The 19,803-nt window shown below is 45.7% G+C and overlaps 1 protein-coding gene across 15 annotated transcripts in view; it reads right to left on the bottom strand.

Annotated features, from left to right (window-relative positions):
- Positions 1 to 1,938: 1,938 nt before the first annotated feature.
- Positions 1,939 to 19,803, bottom strand: part of ADGRB1 (adhesion G protein-coupled receptor B1) — a 290,231-nt gene continuing 272,366 nt past the window's right edge. For all 15 annotated transcript variants that reach the window (XM_077189526.1, XM_077189545.1, XM_077189551.1 and 12 more), the window contains 3 exons: positions 19,298 to 19,333; positions 18,570 to 18,674; positions 1,939 to 3,346 (listed from right to left, as the gene is read on the bottom strand). In XM_077189526.1, the coding sequence (XP_077045641.1) occupies positions 3,149 to 3,346; positions 18,570 to 18,674; positions 19,298 to 19,333 (339 nt within the window). In that variant the 3' untranslated portion in view covers positions 1,939 to 3,148. The remainder of the gene's footprint in view (positions 3,347 to 18,569; positions 18,675 to 19,297; positions 19,334 to 19,803) is intronic.

Below are 19,803 nucleotides of genomic sequence, written 5' to 3'. Positions count from 1 at the left end.
TGTCCCTGCCCATGGCAGGAGGGACAAGATGGTCTTTAAGGTCCCTTTCCAACCCAAACCATTCTGGAATTCTGTCATTGGCTTTGCAGGGATGTGGGCAGGGTGGCATCAGACTTACCATGGCCCTGCTGGAAACTTTAACCCCACACCCCTGTCCTGTAGCAGAAATGCTGCCAGATCTGTGCTAAATCTCAGCTCTTCACATCCTACGAAGGAGGCATCAGGCTGTGGGTTTGAGAAACCTAAATAAAAACAAGCTGCACTGCACAGAAAAGGGGATTCCTCATGTCCTGCAAATGTACTTTATAGGGACATGTATTTTTAGAGGGGTGGAGAGGATACAAAGCTGAAATTTGGGTAAATGCAGCCCCGTGTTGTGACTCTGGAAAGAGCAGAGGGCCCAGGTGGCAGCTATGGGGCCAGGAGAGGTTTCCCAGCCCCCAGGAGAGATGCAAAGCACACATGGGATGCAGGCAGGGGGCACTTTTAAAAAGCAGACAGGGCTGGAGTTTCCACCTCTTTTATTAGAAATAAGACACATTCATTTTGTGCTCTGAAAACTGTACAGAGAGAGAGAGAAAAAAAAAAAAAAGTGTTGACGAACACAGAGAGGAAGGAGGGGAAGGCATGGAAGGAGGGCAGGACATGGGAAAACAGGATTAACCAGAGGAGCTGAGCAGAGAAAAGTCGAATATCAACAGTTCTTAAACAAACATTTATCTCTGTAATTACATAACACCGTTAATGTCCTGAAAAGGCGGCTGCAGTGAATGGGTGAGCCAGGAAGGTTGGAGTGAAGAGGGCAGGATCAGGTGGGCAGAAGGGAAGGGAAGAAGGAAAAGAAAAAGAGAAAATAATTAAAACACAGTAGAAAGATACCTGTATGCTAAAATTCATCATGTGTAATTATAATAATTACAATATCATACAACCCAGCATCTGAGGGAGGCCTTTGTGCTTTCCTGTTTCATGAATAAGCTAATATTGAACAATAATATCACAGTTTTATGAGTAACCACTTTCCCTATTTTTTAACTATTTGGATTTATTTAAGTTTTCCTTTCCATCCTTCATATCCTATGCTTAATGGCAAGATAAATGCCTCTGTCCTTGGAGATCACCCAGGTGGCCCAAAGGGAATTCAAAGCAGAGATTTGTCACATCAAGCATCTCCCCATGGGGGAAACACAGCTGAGGGCAGTGATTGCTTTGCATCTTGTACCCATTGGTCAATTTTCCCTAAAAACGTGAGGTTTGGTATTTTTTAATTAAAAGGAGACACCAAGCACAGTAATAATTCAGACCCTGTTCAAGCTTTGCTGCTGTCTGGCACAATCTGGCCACTCGCAACCACAGGTTTGTCTCCATCCACCTCCAAAACTGGGAGAGTTGGTCCAAACATCAGACAGACAGTGCTGGGAATGACAAAAATAATAATAATTAAAAAAAAAAGTCTGTGTGTAATGCCACTGGTTCGTTTTTCAATGATAAAAATATTGCACAACTTTTTGGGGTGGAATGCAGACACCTCATTTTTTTTTTTTGTAAATAACCTTGAGAAATGTTAAATGAAAAATTTTAAATATTTTTTTTTCATAGTGAAATGAAAAGACTGCATTTTATGAGGATGAATGTCCTGCTCTCCTGATCAGCTCCACCTCTTCCTTCCTGCAGGACCACAAACCTGCTGCTGGCTCTGGGCAGCGGGGAGGGCAGAGAAAAGCCAGTGAGGGGAAAAGAACCAAAACCCAAACCGAATAAAGCAAAACAAAACATTGCAAGCCAGCAGTGAAGGGGCTGTGCATTCCCACCATCCCAAAATTTCCACAGAGCAACTTGCCTTCCACCTTCAGCAGGTGGCATCCTCACCCCATGCCTGAGCAGTCCTACGGCACAGAAAGGCATTCGAAATGACAAGAGGCAAAGAAAAGAAAGGTCTCGGGTTTCAAGTTCTCTTTTTATTGAAGAAAAGAAAAGAAGAAGGAAAAAAATAGATTATTTTGTTTGTTTTTTTTTTTTGTCTGTTTGTTTCCAAGTGGACGTTATTCATGTTGTCAGTTTGTCTCAATGTCCTAAGGCAACGTCTCTGTTTACCAATATCTCCAGGTACAGCGGCAGATCTGTCTTTCCCTTTTTCTCTCTCTGCCTTCCAGGGAGGGGCAGCTTGGAATAAATTTGAGTCCGAAAGCAAGGACAAATAACAGAACTAAAAAAAAAAGAAAAAAAAAAAAAAGAAAGAAAAAAAAAAGGATGAGGCCAAGAGGACCTTTGCAAGGCCCATGCTGAGTTTATCTATTTAACAGTCAATGACATGACCTACATTCTTCTTGTTGGTCTTGTTGTCTACCACCTTCCACCCTCTCCCTGGAGATGGGGCGAGCAGGATTTGGAGATTTGGAGCTGGTCCTTTCCTCCACCGGGGAGGGATGAGAGGAGGAAACCCCACCTCTCCCTTTCTCCAGCTTTCCAGCCGTGGGTGACGCCACCACGTCCCCCTCCGCGGGGACCCGCTGTGACCGTGCGCCAATGCCAGGCCGTGGCGTGGCACCCAGCAGTGGCAATGTCCTTGTGGCCACTTCTTGGCCTGTCCCATCTCCTTCCTTCTTGGATAAGCTGGCGAGGGAGAGGAGGGAGAGCCAGGAATGTCCCTCCAGGCTGGGCCTGCCCCAGCCAGGCCACATCCCAGCGTGGCTCCTGCAGGTGTCCCCTCTTGATGTCTCCTGATCTTCTGGGCCCTCTGTGGTGGCTGCTGGGCATCCTTCCACACCTCCCTGTGGCAGAGCAGGAGGGCTCCTGGTGTGCTGCAGCAACCCAAGAGCATCTTGGCAGGGCTTGTCCCCTGCAGCCCCTCCCCACCCTCCTCCTCCTCTTCCTCCTCGCTCTCTTCCAGGCTCACTCCTCCAGTCCTGCCTGGGAAAGCTCGTGTTGTCCTGAACCTACAGCTACTATACTCTATAAAGTAATATTCCCCCTCTCTGCTGAGAACAATACAAAAGTTATTCCATCTTACCAAAGGTTTCAAAAGAAACCAAACACTTCTCTCGCTCGGTTCCGATTTAATTTAATCATTTCTTTAAAACGTGGTTTTGTTTTGTTTGTTTCGTTTGTTTTCTGGAAAAAAAAAAGTCTTTTTTTCTCCCCTTGCTGCTCAGACCTCTGTCTGAAGGTCAATAATGTCTTGTCCCACCAAGGGGATGGTGGCCCCTGTTTTCTCCCACTCTACAGTTTTTAGTTCTAGGGGAGACTGTGCCACAGGTTCGATGTCCTTTTTAACCCATGATGGCGGGGACTGGACTTTCCTGATGCCTTCCCAGGGTCTCTTGTTTGGTGTCTGCTGTTTTTCTTGCTGCAGGAGGAGGGAAATGTAAGAAAGGAGAGAGAGAGAGAAAGAAAAGTTAGTGCAAAATGCAAGAAATACCATGATTTTACCTCCTCTTGTATCGACAAATCGTTTTTTCCATGCAGCTTCTCATCCAAAATAAAGTGGGGTATCAATGAAAATGACACTTAGTGTACAAACTGTCTATTTTCAGGAAGAAAATGTTGTTTTTCTTTCCACTGCCACTTCCATCACTTAATGACTGGATATTTCAGCCTTCAGCTGAGGTTTTTGCTACTGAAAAAAACTGAGTGCTGTTTTGAGAACATCAGATCTTTTACTACTTCCACAGATGTAGTGACAAGACAATGGGTGATGGCTTTAAGACGAAGGAGGGAAGATTTAGATGGACTGTTGGGAAGAAATTCTTCCCTGTGAGGGTGCTGAGGCCCTGGAATGGAATTCCCAGAGAAGCTGTGGCTGCCCCATCCCTGGAAGTGTCCAAGGCCAGGTTGGAAGGGGCTTGGAGCACCCTGGGATAGTGGGAGGTGTCCCTGCCCATGGCAGGGGGTGGAACTATAGATGGAACTACAGGAACTATAGGATTTAAGATCCTTTAAGATCTGTATGATCTTAAAGAACTGTTAAGATCTTAAAGAACCATAAGAAACTATAAAGAACCTGTAAGATCTTTAAGGTCTCTTCCAACCCAACCCACGTATGAAATCCAGATTACAATGAGCTCTTCCTGAACACCCATTGCATTTGATGCACAGCTATTTGTAGACTCTTTATTGCAGCAGAACCTGCTCCCTGCTCCACCAGGGAACCAAATCTGTGCTGCTTGAGGAGCTGGAGCTCAGCTCTGAGGCTGGAAACATTTCCACCAACTCCACACCAAGCCCTGGACGCTCTATTGACCCAGTCTCCCCCCAGCACCCCACCATGAATATTGATCCAGAAAATCTTTCCATGTTTTTGCTGACATACACCAAGACAAGGCTCTGGGGGGGCTGGAAAATGGGTGTGTTCCTCAGTGGGTAGAGAAAGGAAAGGTTTTAAATGAGTTGTTCCACTCAACTTCTCCCCTCCAAACACCAGTGATGCTTTTCACACTTAATTTTCTCCACAAAAACACTCCAGCACTGGGAAGAAAAGGCTTCCCTGGAGGTGACAGAGCCCTTTTGAGCCACCTGCCAAAGGGGAAGCGGGAAGGGTGGGAGGAAAGTGGTTTGTGGAGGATGACAACAAGGAGGGAAAAGCCTGGAGAGAGGGTGAGGAGCCAGATGTGCAGGGGACACACCACCAGGATGTGTCACAGCTCGAGGCTGCCACCAAAATGCATTGACTGAGGGCAGGTGAAGCCACAAAAGGCTGTGGGGCCACTCCAGGATGCTGCTGAGGGCCTGGTAGGAATCCTCCATCCCCATCTGCTGCAGGCTCACCCAGCAGCCTCAGCTGCTCAGTTTGTCCTTCCCGAAGATGCTTTTGCCAGGCTGTTGTTTGTCCCAGCTCCACACTGCAGTGCTGACAGGAAAGCTGCTGTGGAATTATCCCTGCAGCTTTTGCTGGATCACCCAAGCCAGGAAATTCTGCTTGTCCAAACTTTAATGTAAAAATAAGATGTGGCCTGAAGTTGGTCCTGCACCTCACTGCTCCCAGGAGGAAGGCTCTGGGTGAGAGTTTTTGGTGGGTTAGAAGGTGGGGAATGCACAAACCAGGTAAACATCTCCAAGTGAAATGAAAGCATTCTGAAATTATTTTCATTCAAAGGGAGAAAAATAAGTTTTTAAATCTTTTTAAAGAGAATTGTTGTTTGGATTTTTTAAATGAGGTTGTGTAAAAGTATTGCTCAAAAGAATGTAAAACACTAAATTTTCAATTTTTTGAAATCTGCAGCTGAGTTTTTCATTAAACTCTACAATTCAGAGCTTTCCTTATGCTGCTGGTGTTTTTCTTACTTTATTCCACGATATAACACGACAGTGATTAACACTAATATGACAGAAAAGGTGATAAAATTAATTATTTATTCCATTATCTTTTTTTTGGAATTTATTTTAGAACCACTGCCACTAAAATTAGAAACTTATTTAACTCTTGTGTGTGTGTCCTGATGAGACAAGCTGGAAGTTTCCTGAAGGGAAATTTCCACCTACAGTGTTTTTTGGAGACAATCAGTCTGCCTGAAAAGATACAGCAGGAAGGAACACAGACAAAAAAGCACAAATAGAGCAAAAATTGAAAAGAAATTAAGTTTCCCAAAAGGTGAAGAAAAACAACCTTGGTCAAGACAGAATTTTTTTCAATGGAAAGCAATTTGTTTTCTCCCACCACTGCTGTAATGCCACAAGTTTTCAAAACTGCTGATGTCCACAGCTGTATTAGAGAGCAGCACAAGTGATCTTATGCATGAAGTTCATAAATAATTCGGTTTTTCCCCTCAAACAAGCACCCTTTTTGATGGCATTATTTATGGCCACCTTCAGCATCAGGTTCTGTTTGCAGCCAATGCCTGTTTTAGCAGTCTCTCTCCATCTGCCACACTCCTGACCTTCAGCCTCTCCTTCATGCTGGGAGGATGCTCCCAGATCTGATCATGCACCCTGAACGTGATCAGCAAACCTCAGAGCCCTCCCTGCCATGGGCCAGTGAGCAAGAGGAGCTGCAAAGACAGGGAGGGAACAGAAATTGAAGGGAAAAAAATCCCAAAAACCCGACAAAATACAAAAATGATGAGCTCAGATCTACAGCAGTGGCCTCTGATCAGCCCTGTCACTGGGGAACACCACCTAAGGGTGACAATAATTATTCAAACCCCAGACATTAAATGCTGTGAGTTGTTGAGAAGAGAATAGATTAAGAAATGAAGAGAGAATGAAACAGGAAATATTATTCTGGCAGCGAACAGCTCCATTCTGCACCTGCATCTTGAATATTCTGGGCACTCCATGGGCTTCCTGAGAGAAGGATAAAGGGAAAATGATGAATGTGGCCAGTTTCCAGCCATGGATAAAGTTATAGAGATGTCCTGTGGGAGGGAAGATTGCAAACTTCCACCTTCAGGCCTTAGAAGAGATGATGACCGGATGTAAAAGAGGTTTGTGAATCTCTGTGAGGCTTGTGGATGATAGGAATGGACCGCTGATGGTGGGGATTGGGACAATCCCTTCCAACAAAGGAACTCCAGAGCACCAGGGAGTGAGCCCACAGTGCCCAGCCCTCCTCCAGGCCACCTTTCCACAGCTCTCTGTCCATCCTGAAAACTTCCAAACTCATGAAAAGCACATGGAAACACTCGCAAAACCAGCATCCATTCGGTGCTCTCCAGTGAAGCGGCACCACTCTGCATCAAGGGGTCTCTGAGCACAAATTCCTGCAGTTTTGGGGATCTTTTTGAAGTTGCACCACCACAGCCTGGCCCTCTTATTTTTCCAAGCTCCTTTTCACTCTGCCATGGAGAGGAGGCAGAAACTGCCCTTGGGTCTGACCCCACATGGTGATTTCCATTCTCTTTATCAGTGCTATAGGTTTACCTGTGACTGTGGTGGGCTTAGTGACTCCAGAGGTGTTTATTCACAGTTAGAAGATGAAAAAGAGCTCTGGAAAATGAGGAAACGAAGAAGGGAGACTTGCTTTTAGTTCTGCATTTCTCAGGGAAGGATCAGACTTCTCTGGTGAGGCTGTGACTGCAGGAGGACTCAGTGCCCACTGGGATCTCTGAGCAGGTTAATCAGCCTGGCAGAGCTCTGGGAAGGATGCTGGGAGACAAAAGAAAATCTCCTCTTGGCACAGGACACCCTGGGAACTGGTAGCAGGCTCCTGGGAACAGCTCCCCTTTTCTTTCCCTCCATACGGAAAAAAAGTTTTTATGGGGTCTGGGCCAGTTGAGCAGCACAGAGAAACAGGCACTGGGCTCATGCTTCAACCCTGGCATTTCCCTCCAGCTTCACTGCGGGGTCTTTGCAATCCTTGCAGACAGGAGGGGAAACTGAGCTATGCACAGGAAAAAAAAGAGAAATCCTGGAGAGAGGGATGTGTAATCTGGCTGGAAAAGGCACTGGAGCTGGCTCAGTGCCTCTGAGACAGCCAGGGCTGGCCCCAGACAGGGGCTGAGAGCACCAGGAGCCAGGGACAGAGCCATCACTCTGGCCTGACACAGCCCAGGAGCTTCTGGGAAGGAGGGAAATGTTTATCAGTCCCTGCCTGGTGCCAGGATTGTGGAGGAAAAAAAAGGGGTGGGGAAGGAGGGAGCATCCACACTCAGAGCTGGGGTAAAACCAGCCCCAGACTGGAGGTGTTCATCATCCTGGTGGCACTGGGACTCTCCTTCATTCAGCCCTGACTTTCAGTGCCAACAAAACCCCCAAATCTCTGACAAGGACAGAGGCAAAGTGCATTGAGATAATCCACATATCCTTCTGCTGGAGCTGGTCCTGGCAGAGTCACCAGTGCTGGACTCGTGGTGGGTATGGAAAGGTGATGGTGGTGGGTCCTTACCCTGGGTCTTCAGGGAATCATCACAAAATCACAGAATGCTTTGGGTTGGAAGGGACCTGAAAAAACCATCTCATTCCAGCCCCTGCCCTGGGCAGGGACACCTTCCACTATCCCAGGGTGCTCCAAGCTCTGTCCAAACTGACATTGGACATTTCCAGGGATGGGACAGCCACAGCTTCTCTGGGCAGCCTGTGCCAGGGCCTCACCACCCTCACAGGGAAGAATTCTTCCCAATATCCCATCTAACTCTGACCTCTGTCAATTTAAAACCATTCCCTCTTGTCTTGTCACTCCATCCCTTGTGCCAAGTCCCTCTTCAGCTCTCCTGGAGCCCCTTCAGGCACTGGAAGGGGCTCTAAGGTTTCCCTGGAGCCTTCTCTTCCCCAGGCTGGATAATCCCAATTTTCTCAGCCTTTCCTCACACCAGAGCTGCTCCATCCCTCTGATAATCTTGGAGCTCCACATCCTTCCTGTGCTGGGATCCCAGAACTGAACAAAAGGTTCCAGGTGGAGTCTGACCAGGGCAGGCTTGAGGGGCAGAATCCCCTCCCCTCACCCTCAACACTTTCCTGTGCTGCCTCCAGGAGTTCTGGCTGGCTCCATCCCAAGCTCCTGTGTCCCAACTCCTCTCCTTAGAAGCAGCATCCCTGCACTGCATAAAAGCAGCCCAAGAGTCTGCTCTGAGGCACAGCTTGGATTTCCCACTTCGGCCAAAGCTCATGAACTGCTCAGGCTGTTCAAGCTGCACCTTCCTGTGTTTGTTTTGTGGAGTTTTTGTTTGGATTTCTGGAAATTTATATTTTTTAACAGACAGTTTTTATGGTTACCCTGAATATCCTGAGGAGCAGCTCAGGGCCTTCCACTGAGCTCTTGGTGGTAATTCCCCTGGAACTCCCTCCCGTGCTGTTTCCCTTGCCTCTAGAGTCAGCTTGAAGGATATTTCATGACCCAAATGGTCTCTCCCCACAACATGGATGACTGCAGGACCAGGATGAAGTTATTTAGAGTGCAGAGCAAGGAATTTGAAGGATAAATGTGGCTCAGGCTCATCTAATCCATCTTCAGATCAATGTCGATGAAAAGTGATTAGAAAATGGGAAAGCTGTCTTGTTTGTTTAGAGAATGATAAATTTTCCTTTCCTTCTCAGAAAGAAGTAGCTGCAGTTCTTTCATTTTATGCTACTGAACTACAAAGATTATGCTTTTTCTTTTTTTTTTTTCCTTTTCATTTAGGAGAAAAGCAAAATAAAAGGAAGTGGCTGGCTTTGTTCAGAATTTCATTAAATTAAATTGGAAAAAAAAAAGTAAAAATAATTTGTGGTTTTAACTTGGAGATCAGCTAGGAAACTTGAAATACCCAACATTTTCTGGGCTATAAAAATATGTTTTCTGCTTCTGTATTTCCTGAAGTTCATCGATCCTGAAGGGGTGGCTGTGAGACAAATTCTAGCGAGGCCAAACAGCTGAAGGTGAACAGACTCTGGATCAAGGAGGTCTTTTATTGACTCCAGAAAAGCCTGAAGGCTGCACAGAACACCTGTGGTCCCAGCAGCATGAGGAACAGGCTGCTTTCCAGAGCATCCTTGCTGTTAATCCAGCTGGTCCAATCCCAACCTTTTTTGGGACAATGCTTATGCTCTGTGAAGAGCCCACCTGGAGGACTAAATTCCCTAAAATGCTGAAAGCAGTCAGAGCTGCCTCATGGGGGCAGCTGGGGATCCAGGAGGGGATCAAGAGCACCCAAAGCACTGTTTTTTATAGAGTCTTTTGTTTAGACTCTATAAAGAGTTATTAATACCTCAGAGTATAAAACCCCAGGAGTTTCAATGTATTGGTGTTGGAACTGAGCATACAGGGAACAGATTTCTCTGGGACAAATTTTGTCCTCTAATTGTTGGGACAAAAGGTGCTGGATGATCTGCAGGAGGAGGTGAACTTCTGATTGATGGTGTGTTTTGATACCTGGGAGCTGGCAGATGGTTTATGGCTGACTGAATTAAGATTTGATGTCATTTTCATAACAAAATTTATTGTGGTAATTATGAGACTTTATGCAGAGCTCCTCCCTATAAAAGCTTCATTAATTGGTCTGTTAAAATTTGCCTTTAAGCAGTGCAGGGAGGATTAAAGATGTGACACAGAGACACTCTGCCCAAAAGTGGAGCTTCCCTTGCAGAGGGACACCCAGCCAGCAGATTCCCAGTGTTCCAATTCCTGTAGCAGAGCACACCAGGGAGACACAGCCCTGCCTGGGAATGAGCTGCAATATCCATCAATATTCATAAAATCATAGAATTATAGAATCAGGGAATGAATTGTGTCGGAAGGGACATTAAGATCATCTCATTCCACCCCCTGCCATGGGCAGGGACACCTTTCACTGTCCCAGGTTGCTCCAAGCCCCTTCCAACCTGGCCTTGATCTATTCCAGGGATGGGGCAGCCACAGCTCCTCTGGACAACCTTGCCAGGGCCTTACCACTTTCACAGGGAAAAAATTCTTCCTAATATTCAACCTAAACCTGCCCTCTGTCATCTTCAAACCCTTTGCCCTTTTGCTGTGACTCCATGGTCCTTCTTTCTCAACACTCCATTAGGTTGCCAAAGCCAGTGCTGCTGGAATGGGCAAATCTCCAGATGCCCAAAGAGGAAAGCTCAGAAAAGTCTCATTGTGAGAAAAGAAAGTGAGGAATCAAGACAGAAGCACTGTCCACAATGAAATAAGAAAAAGTTAGGCAGAAAAAAAAAACTTTATATCTTTTTAAAATAGGATTTGGAGCAGGCGCTTTTCAGGATCAGTAGGGATTTGGGATGGGATTTGAGAGTTGTGTTTTTTTTCCCAGAGAAGCTGTGGCTGCCCCATCCCTGGAAGTGCCTAAGGCCAGGCTGGATGGGGTTTGGAGCAAACTGGGATAGTGGAAGGTGTCCCTGGCCATGGCAGGGGGGTGGGATGAGATGATCTTTAACGTTCCTTCCAATCCAAACTATTCTGTGATTCTATGAATTATAAACTGAGTCCAGATCCTGCATGTGAGCTGCAGGACAGGAGCCAAAGCCAAAGCCATTCCAGCTGCAGGGAGCTGAATGTGGCAGGGAGCTCATCAACAAGAAGGAGAAAATCCAAGGAATTTGCAGAGCTCTGTCCAGCGCTGACCTTGGCACAAGCAAAGAGCTGCTGTTTAAAATGAATGCCAAGCCAGATGCATTGCAGAAAAAGAGGAATATAGATGTGATTCCAGCTTCTCTAATGGAGCTGGATCAAAAGGATTCCTGCTGAGGGGGAAGCAGGAGCACCACTTCCAGTGCTATCAAAGCGTAGGAGAAGCAAAACCTTGGCTTTTTTAAAAGCCTACAAAACCACAGACCCCTCTCAATGTCCAGCCCAAACTCAGGAATTTCTTTAGCAATTAACTCCCAGGGAGCAGCAGCGTTGGAGATGTTAAACCCTGAGAACACAGATCTGCACAGGAAAAATATTTCCTGTGTAGTACAAAGCAGCTTGAAAATAACCACTACCCTGCTTTAATGTGAAGAACTCTCAGCTACAGGAATTCAAAGCTGGGTAACTCTGTGTATTTGGGAGGAAAAAGGGGAAGAAGTTGAGTGGTGGAGCCTGCAGTCTGCCAGGCAAAGGTCAGGCTTTGAAAGGGAGAAACAAACTTGCAGCACGGTTTTCCAACAATGGGGTTTTTTTTCCTTTTTTTTTGGTAGCAATTGGGGAGGTAAAGAAGGAGTCAAAGTGATGGGACTGATTAGGAAGGAAGAACTCTGCTGTCTGAGTCAATCTCAAGCTAACATTCCAATATACACCCAAAACCTCCCTTATAGGAAGTGAGATTTATAATCCACGTGGAAGCCACTCACTGCTTCTTGCAGCCTTAAAAATGAGGGTTTGGGGCATCCCAGACACCAAAAGAGCTTTAAATTTTCATCAGGATGCCTGGTGGGGGTGGCTGGGTATTTTGATGCAAATCCTGCTGTGCTTTTCTCCAGCTCTTTGGTTCTTTTGATGCTTCCTGGTTGCAAATAAGCTGTCAGGGGGATAAATATTCCACACACACTGAGCTCATTCAGTTTTCCTCCGAGGGGCTGCACCAGCTTCCAGTTTGGGCTGGGATTAAATGGAAGGGCAACAGTGTGAAACCTCCACAGGTTTGGGAGGAGGGTGAGCACAGCAAAACAGCTGCTCCTGAGGTGCTATTTTTGGATTCTTCTGTCTCTTCAGGTGGTCAGAGGACATCTGTCCCAAATTCCAGCAAAACATGAGCAAAAAATTCCTGCCTACAACCCCAAAACTTCCTTCTGAGATAGGAAAAAATCAGTTCTACCTTCCTTGCCTCATCTGAAGACTGCAAGGGAGAAAAAAATTTACCACAGAACATCCAGAGTGGGAAGGGACCTGCCAGGATCATGGTAAGGTCATACAGGGATCCATCAGTGCATTAAAAACCTGACTTTTCAACTTGGCTGTCATCAGATCTTGCTGGATGTCATCCTGCTCCGATCTTAATGCCTTAGCATGGAAAAATTAACTTTGGGAAATAATGTCTACATCCCTGATCAGTCCATACAGTCCATAAGATCCCTTCCAACCCCAACCTTTCAGGAATCACAGAATCCCTGAAAGGTTTGGGTTGGAAGGGATCTTAAATATTGCCTCATTCCACCCCCTGCCATGGGCAGGGGCACCTTCCACTATCCCAGGTTGCTCCAAACCCTGCCCAACCTGGCCCTGGACACTTCCAGGGATAAAACATCCAAAGCTCCTCTGGGTAACCTGTGCCAGGGCCTCACAGGGGTGAACTTTTTCCCAATATCCCACCTAAATGTCCCTCCTTCGGCTCCTAAATCGTCAGATTTTAAGGAAACGCCAAGAGAAGAATGGGATGAAGGAACAGATTTTCAATCTCTTAGGAAAAAGGGTGGAAAATTCTACCATCACATTTTATATATTGTTGAGAATTTCTCCAGCTTCGAGGGTAAAATGATTTTTAGAACCCCTTTTAGAGGGGTTTTCAGCCATAACACAAAGGTTTATACAAGCAGGTGTTCTTCCTTTTTAGAAGGAGCACATGTGGTCACAATCAAAGCCATTTTGGTGTGACCACGTTTTTCTGCTGCAGGGGTGAGGTGGCCAAGGCTTGAGCACCACCTGGATGTGTGGTCCTGTGTGCTTTGAATGTGGATCCTGCTGGAAAATGTGATTTGAATCAGGAGTAGTTGAGGGTGCTTCCAGTGGGAGCATTTTAGAGTTGAGGTACAACTCTATGTGTCACGTGGAATAAATTTTACGTAATAAACTGGAAAAGAAAACATGGAAAAATCCATGTTTATTCCCCAAGGAAGGGCAATTCTTTATTATTGTACTCTGAAGCCCAACTTAGTTCACCATTAGGAATGCTTTGGTTTCCAGCAAAATAACTGCAGTGAAAAAATAACTGTGGCCAGTGCCACCTACCTGGAAATGCCTGCAACATGAGCAAGATTCAGACCTGACTGGCATTCCAGGAATTATCCTGCTTCCCATAATTCTCTGACATACTAGCCCCACTCATTAGGAAGCTGATGGGAGTGGGAACACCCCAATCCCAGCAGGATGTGGATTAGGACTCCTCAACCACAGGTTGATGGAAAAGCAGAATTCATCCCCGAACCTGTCTCCATTTAAGATTCCCTACAACTCAAGTCTCTCTTCCCAAAGGATTGGACAAGAGGAAATGTCCCCAAGTTGTGCCAGGGGAGGTTTAGGCTGGATATTAGGAAAAATTTCTTCACTGAAAAGGTGGTCAAGAGAGCTGGGATATTGAATATTGGAACAGGTGCCCAGGGAAGTGGTGGAGTCACATTCTGGGAGGAATTTTTAGCTGTGGCACTTTGGGACAGAGTGTAGTGGTTGGACTTGATGATTTTAGAGGTCTTTTTCCACCTTAATGATTCTGTGATTCCTTGATTATGTTTCCAGCACTGTCAGTTACTTCTCTGGGACAGTGAGCAAAGGACATTTTTCTTTATCAAGTCTACATAGCACTAACATTTATCCCAAGCTTCCATCTGTCAGGATATCTAAAAAGAGGAACACGTGCTTGTATAAACCTTTGTGTCATGGCTGAAAACCCCTTTAAAAGGTGTTCTAAAAATAATATTTTACCCTTGAAGCTGGAGAAATTCTCAACAATAAATAAAATGTGATGGTAGAATTTTCCACCCTTTTTTCCTAGAGACTGAAAATATGTTCTTTCATCCCATTCTTCTCTTGGTGTTTCCTTAAAATCTGACAATTCAGGAGTTCATGTGAAAGGAGCTTGTGTTTAGTGTGACATGGTAAATGCACTGGAGTACTGTGTGGATGGCAATTTACAACAAAATCGCTAAAAAACTGATCCCTAAAAATGTCCAGCACCGTTCCTAGGAATCCACATGATGCCTGTCCTGTGCAGACGTTTAATTCCAGTTTCATCAGCATTTTCTGACCTTGGAGCTGAGGGAGGAGAGAGGAACAGCAAGATCAGGACAAGCATTGTATCCTGGAAAGGACTGAGGACAATGGGACATGCTGCCAGGAGAGGCTGGGAAAATGCCAGGCTTGGAGAGAGACTTGGGAGCTTGACTTTGTGGTTGTTTATTTAAAAGGGAAATCAGAGAGAACAGCAATGCAGGCAGATGGAGCAGATCCAAGAAATATCCCTTCTGCTCTAGGATGAGGAAGGGTTCAGGGGTACTCCAGGATCCTGTCATGCCCTTACTCATGGCCACAAGGCACAGAGCTTTCTGCTGGTTGAGGAATGTTTGGATTCATGTCTGTCTTAGGTTGAAAGATTTAGCTGGGGGTGTGTATTTTGTTTGACATCTGTTAGAGGTGGGGCAGTTATTTTCTGTTAATTGGGCAGGATTTTTTATCTCTTCCACAACCAATCCTCCCTCCAGGAAATATCTTCTGTTCATGGGCCAGTGAGTGTCACTGCATGGCTGATAAAATTCCATCATCCCACGGGGAGATGCTCCGCCCAGGGGGAGGAGCCAAGCATTCCTACCCAGATATAATCTGAGGTTTTGGAACACCACAGCAGCCTTTTCCCACTGGATTCCCAGAGGAGCAGCTTTCTTCTCCACTGCATTCCCAGAGGAAGACCAGGCCCATCTACACCACCACTGGACCTTCAAAGGAAAACTCCACCCTCCTCCAGGATCCCTGCTCCAACAGAGCCACAGCTGGCACTGCAGGAGGGCTGAGCCACCATGGAATGGGACTGCAGCCACCACCCTGACCCACAGGGTGTCAGCTCCTGTTCTGACTCTGTCAGTGGTTTGTTTTCTTTTTTGTATTTTTTTGTAAAAATACAATGCAATAGCATTTGAATTTTTAATTTTCCCAGTAAAGAGCTGTTATTCCTATTCCCATATCTTTGCCAGAGTGCCCCTTATTTTCAAAATTATAATGATTTAGAGGGAGGGGGTTTGCATTTTCCATTTCAAGGGAGGCTTCTGCCTTCCTTAGCAGACACCTGTCTTTCAAAGCAAGACAATGTCATGGAAGGGGTTGGGATGGGTCCAGGATGCTCTGCAGTGCAAATGAAAGCCAGACTTACACTAAGGTTTGTTTTATCACTGCCACCAGAAGAAGCACTCCATCGTTTTATAACCTAAATACACATGAAAGGGAAAACATCCTTTTGTTGTTCCTTTAATCCCTGTTATCTGCTCTTTGCCTTCTCAGGGTGAGCTGAAGATGGGGCCTGAGCTCCAGTGGGGTTCTCAGCAACAAATGGTAGAAAAAAGGCTGGAAAAAACCTGTTTATTTGACTTTGTGTTGCTTTGGATATTTTTTAAACAATACCCACTCTTGACTTGCCAATCCTGCTCTTCACAAGCTCCCCCTCTCCTGTTACATCCAAGAGAAAATTCCCAACTTGAAAAAGATTCAGTCAATATGCAAAAGCCACCTTCAGAACCTCCTTCGGCAGCTCAAAGCTCTTTGATGCTGACAGCGGCAACTTTAATTCTACATAGATGCATCTCTGAAATGCTAAAACCTTCCCAATCTATAAACCCCTCCTGCAAATAGACCACAGATTAGCTTTTACACTGCATTTAAGCATTTTTTTGGGTTTACAGCTGCATCATACTAAAATTACTGCAAAAAAAAAAAAAACCAAAACCCCAAGAGGTGACACTGAGTGAGACACATTGGGATTCTGGGCCAGGCAGGATTCTTTGGTCTGAACCTGTAGAACCCACTGCCTCTCACTCTGTTACTACCCTGGGCAGCCCATAATGACACCTTGCCACGTGCAATAAAAGTAGGATTTGCTGGGGTAACATCTCTGGAGCTCAGCACAGCAATGCGGGGTCGGAACACATGTAAGAATGTACCCCCTGTTGACAGTGACAAAATTATCCTTTGTCTCCTAAAAAAAGGAAAAAAGCCCAGACGTTTTTTAGATGAATTTAGTCATCTAAAATTAGAAAAATTAGATGAATCTAATTTTCAATTAGATGAAAAGACACCTCATAGGTGGGGAGTTCACCTCAAACTTAAGGATAGCCAATTGGACAGAAGCCAAAAAGTCCCACCTAAGCAATTTACTAGAAAAAGAAGAGAACAAGGAAACTAATTGCTTTTGTGAGGTGTTTTACCAAGAACAAGAACCTCTTGCCCTGGCTCAGTTTTTCTCTGTAAAGAGCTTTGTTATTTTGCCTTTTATTAAAACTTTTCTGTTTCCAACACTGCCACAGAAGCCATCCAGCTGATTTTATGCCATCTGAAGTGACTGAGCTATCTCGGGTGTGATATAAATCTCCAAGAGCTTATAAGACCTAGCTTGAAGATACCCTTGTATCAAACACTGACCAAAGCCTCTGTAGTGCTCTGCTTCCCTCCAAAAAACCCCAAACTTCTTGTTCCATCACCCTCTGAGCTCTGCTCTTGCCCTCCAAGGGAGTCCCATCAAAATAAACACCACCAGTGCCACATCTGCCACGTTGCAGGGGGTGATACATCCTGGATCTGTTTTAGGATCATGGAATCCCTGAGGTTGGAAAAGACCTCCAAGATCACAGATCCAAGTGTCAACCCAGCACTGCCAAGGCCACCACCAAACCATGTCCCCAGGTGCCACATCTACATGGTTTCTGAACACTTCCAGTGATGGTGATTCCACCTCTTCTCTGAGGCAGCCTCCTCCAATGCTTGGCCACCCTTTCACTGCAGAAATTTTTCCAAATATCCAACCTGAACTTCCCCTGGTGCAACTGGAGCTGGTTCATCTTGTTCTATCACTTTCTACCTGGGAGGGAAGACTGACTCCCGCCTCCTGTCAGGGAGTTCTAGAGAGCAGAAGGTCCCCCCTGAACCTCCTTTTCTCCAGGCTGAGTCCCCCCAGCTCCCTCAAGTGCTCCTCACCAGACTCGTGCTTCAGACCCTTCTCCATCTTTGTTGCTGTTCTCTCCCCAGCCCCTCAATTTCTTTCTTGTCATGAGGGGCTTTGATTACAAATCACCAAGGATTGTTACAATTAGCTCACCTTGCCTTTCTCCTGGAGTGCAGGAAATTTAATTTCTTATTGCCAACCTGGCTCTGCTGCTTGTTTTTCTCTTCAGCTGGAGCTGTAAGAATTCCTTGCAGCCCTTCAGTCCTTGCCCAGCTGGCTGGAAGTTGCCATCTCCCTGCTCTTCCTTATTTTATTAATGACAACACCAATTATTACAAAGGCTGCTGATAATTTTTTCCAGTCCCGGATCTCTGCCCCTATGAAAGGCTGAAAGGTGCTTCCCTAAGTCTGTCTCCTTAAAAGGAGGCCCCTTTTCCCTGGAACTTTGCTCCTGGATATCACAGGACCCACAGAATGGTTTGGGCTAGAAAAGACTATAAAATCATCTCATTCCAACCCCCTGCCATGAGCAGAGACATCTTCCACTTTCCCAGGTTGCTCCAAGCCCTGTCTAACCTGGCCTTGGACACTTCCAGGGATGGGGCAGCCACAGCTTCTCTGGGAAACCTGTGCCAGGACCTCAGAACCCCCAGAGGAAAGAATTTCTTCCCACTTTTCAATCTAACCCTACTCTCTTTCAGGTTAAAGCCTTTGCCCCTTGGTGGCTGCCACACTCTTGTCACTCTATGACCTTGTCAAAGTCCCTCTACAGCTCCTGTAGGGACTGAAAGGCCACAATAAGCTCATCTAGAAGTCTTCTCCAGGCGGAACAATCCAAATTTTCTCAGCTTTTCCTCATAGGAGAGCTGCTCCAGCCCTTGGAGAACCGTCATGGCCTTGTCTGGACCTGCTCATTTCTACATGCTCATATCACAGGTGATCAGCTGTCACAAATAACCTACATTTAATAGTCTCCATTCTCCAAAATGTGCTCCCAACATCACATCTTAAATCCCACTGCTGTGGCCATCCTAAATATCCCATCACTGCCACCTTGGCCTCTGCCTCAGCCCCACAAGGGAGGGGAGATGCTTCCCCTCTTTCTGCCCTCTCCTTTCCACCCAGATTTCCTCATGGTCATCTCAATTTCCACTTCCTACCTAGGAGTGGATGAATAGGGCACAAAGGGATGACCTGGAAGGGAATGCCAAGGACAGACACAGGGAAGACAAGAACATGGACAGACATGGGGACAGACATCCTCCTCCTGGGCTGCTGTGTGGTGCATGTGTATTTTTTGCAACATGCATGGTTGAAAACCAATTTCCTGCTGGTTCCCATGCTCCTGCTGGCACCAGAGGGCTTCTGAAGTGTCTGACTAACCTTGCTGTCCGTTGTTGGAGACTCCTTCTCCTTCTCTGCGTGCTGGAGTTTTCTGTTCAGGTCCTGGAACATGTCTTGGTGACGTTTCCTTGTGTGCATGATTTTCTGGAGGAAACACAAAGGGCCACAGGTCAGCAAACCCCATCAGGAACACGTTCTCCCCCCAGAGTTACATCATTTAACCCCAGCTCTGTCTCGCTGCAGGTACCTGAAATAACTTCAGCATTTACTGAGGACCCACTGCAGCACTGCCTTTATTTTCAAGATAAGATGGTGGGAGAAAGTGGAAAATACTAATTTTTGACCTAAAAAAAAAACCCTTAAAATTGCAACAATCAAATTTTTATGCTGCGGAATTTGAGCTTGACTGTCAATGTCCTAAAGAAGGTTTGCTGCCCTTCTTTAACTGATACCTGTCCCCACGGCCAGCCTTTCCTCAGTTTGTCACTTCTGTAAATGTGTTCAGAGCTCACCCAAACATGCAGAATTTAGGTAATTTCATTAGAAACTGTTCCGCAATCTCATTTTCTTTTTAATTCGACCAGTCTCCATTTCATCACTTCTATCTAGTGCTGCCCAGAAGGAGAGGCAGGGCAATTTCTAGAAGCATTTCCCTTTCCATGTATAAGCAGGCTAAATGTGGATTTCGTGTGCTCTGGCAAGGTGAGATAATTGGAGAGGGTGGCTCAAAAAATTTGGGACCAACATTTAGAAAGGGATGCACTCACCTCAAAATCTAACTCTGCATACCGGGATTTCCGCCTCTGGGTATTCAGGAGAGAAAAAGATGGGTGAAGGTTAGTAAGAGGATAAAACAGGAAAAGTCCTTCTCCTTTCCTTTTCCCTTTTTCTACACCTTTAATGTGTTTTTCTGGCTCTTCATGATGGGAAGTGCCAAATATTTTGAGTTATTGAATCATCTATGTTGGAAGGGATCTTAAAATCAGCCACTTCCAACCTCCTGCCATGGGCATGAACACTTTCCATTATCCCAGGCTGCTCCAAGCCCACTCCAGCCTGGATTACTGGGGTCTTCTCATCGTGACTGAAACCATCAAAATGGGAAATAGGCCAGATAGGGCAGAGGATATAAAGGGCAAAAGATAAGGCAGGCCATGTGCCTGGCATTAAAATGAATAGCTTTGATAAATTATCTTTTTTTTTTTTTTTTTTTACTTTGTAGCACCTGTAGGGCTAAAAATAGTTGATCCAGAAATGGAATGTGCTCTGGAAG

Source organism: Agelaius phoeniceus, chromosome 1, assembly GCF_051311805.1.
Source record: "Agelaius phoeniceus isolate bAgePho1 chromosome 1, bAgePho1.hap1, whole genome shotgun sequence".
NCBI classification, from domain to species: domain Eukaryota; kingdom Metazoa; phylum Chordata; class Aves; order Passeriformes; family Icteridae; genus Agelaius; species Agelaius phoeniceus.
The sequence above is the reverse complement of the archived record's forward strand: the minus strand, read 5'-3'. Positions and strand labels throughout refer to the sequence as shown.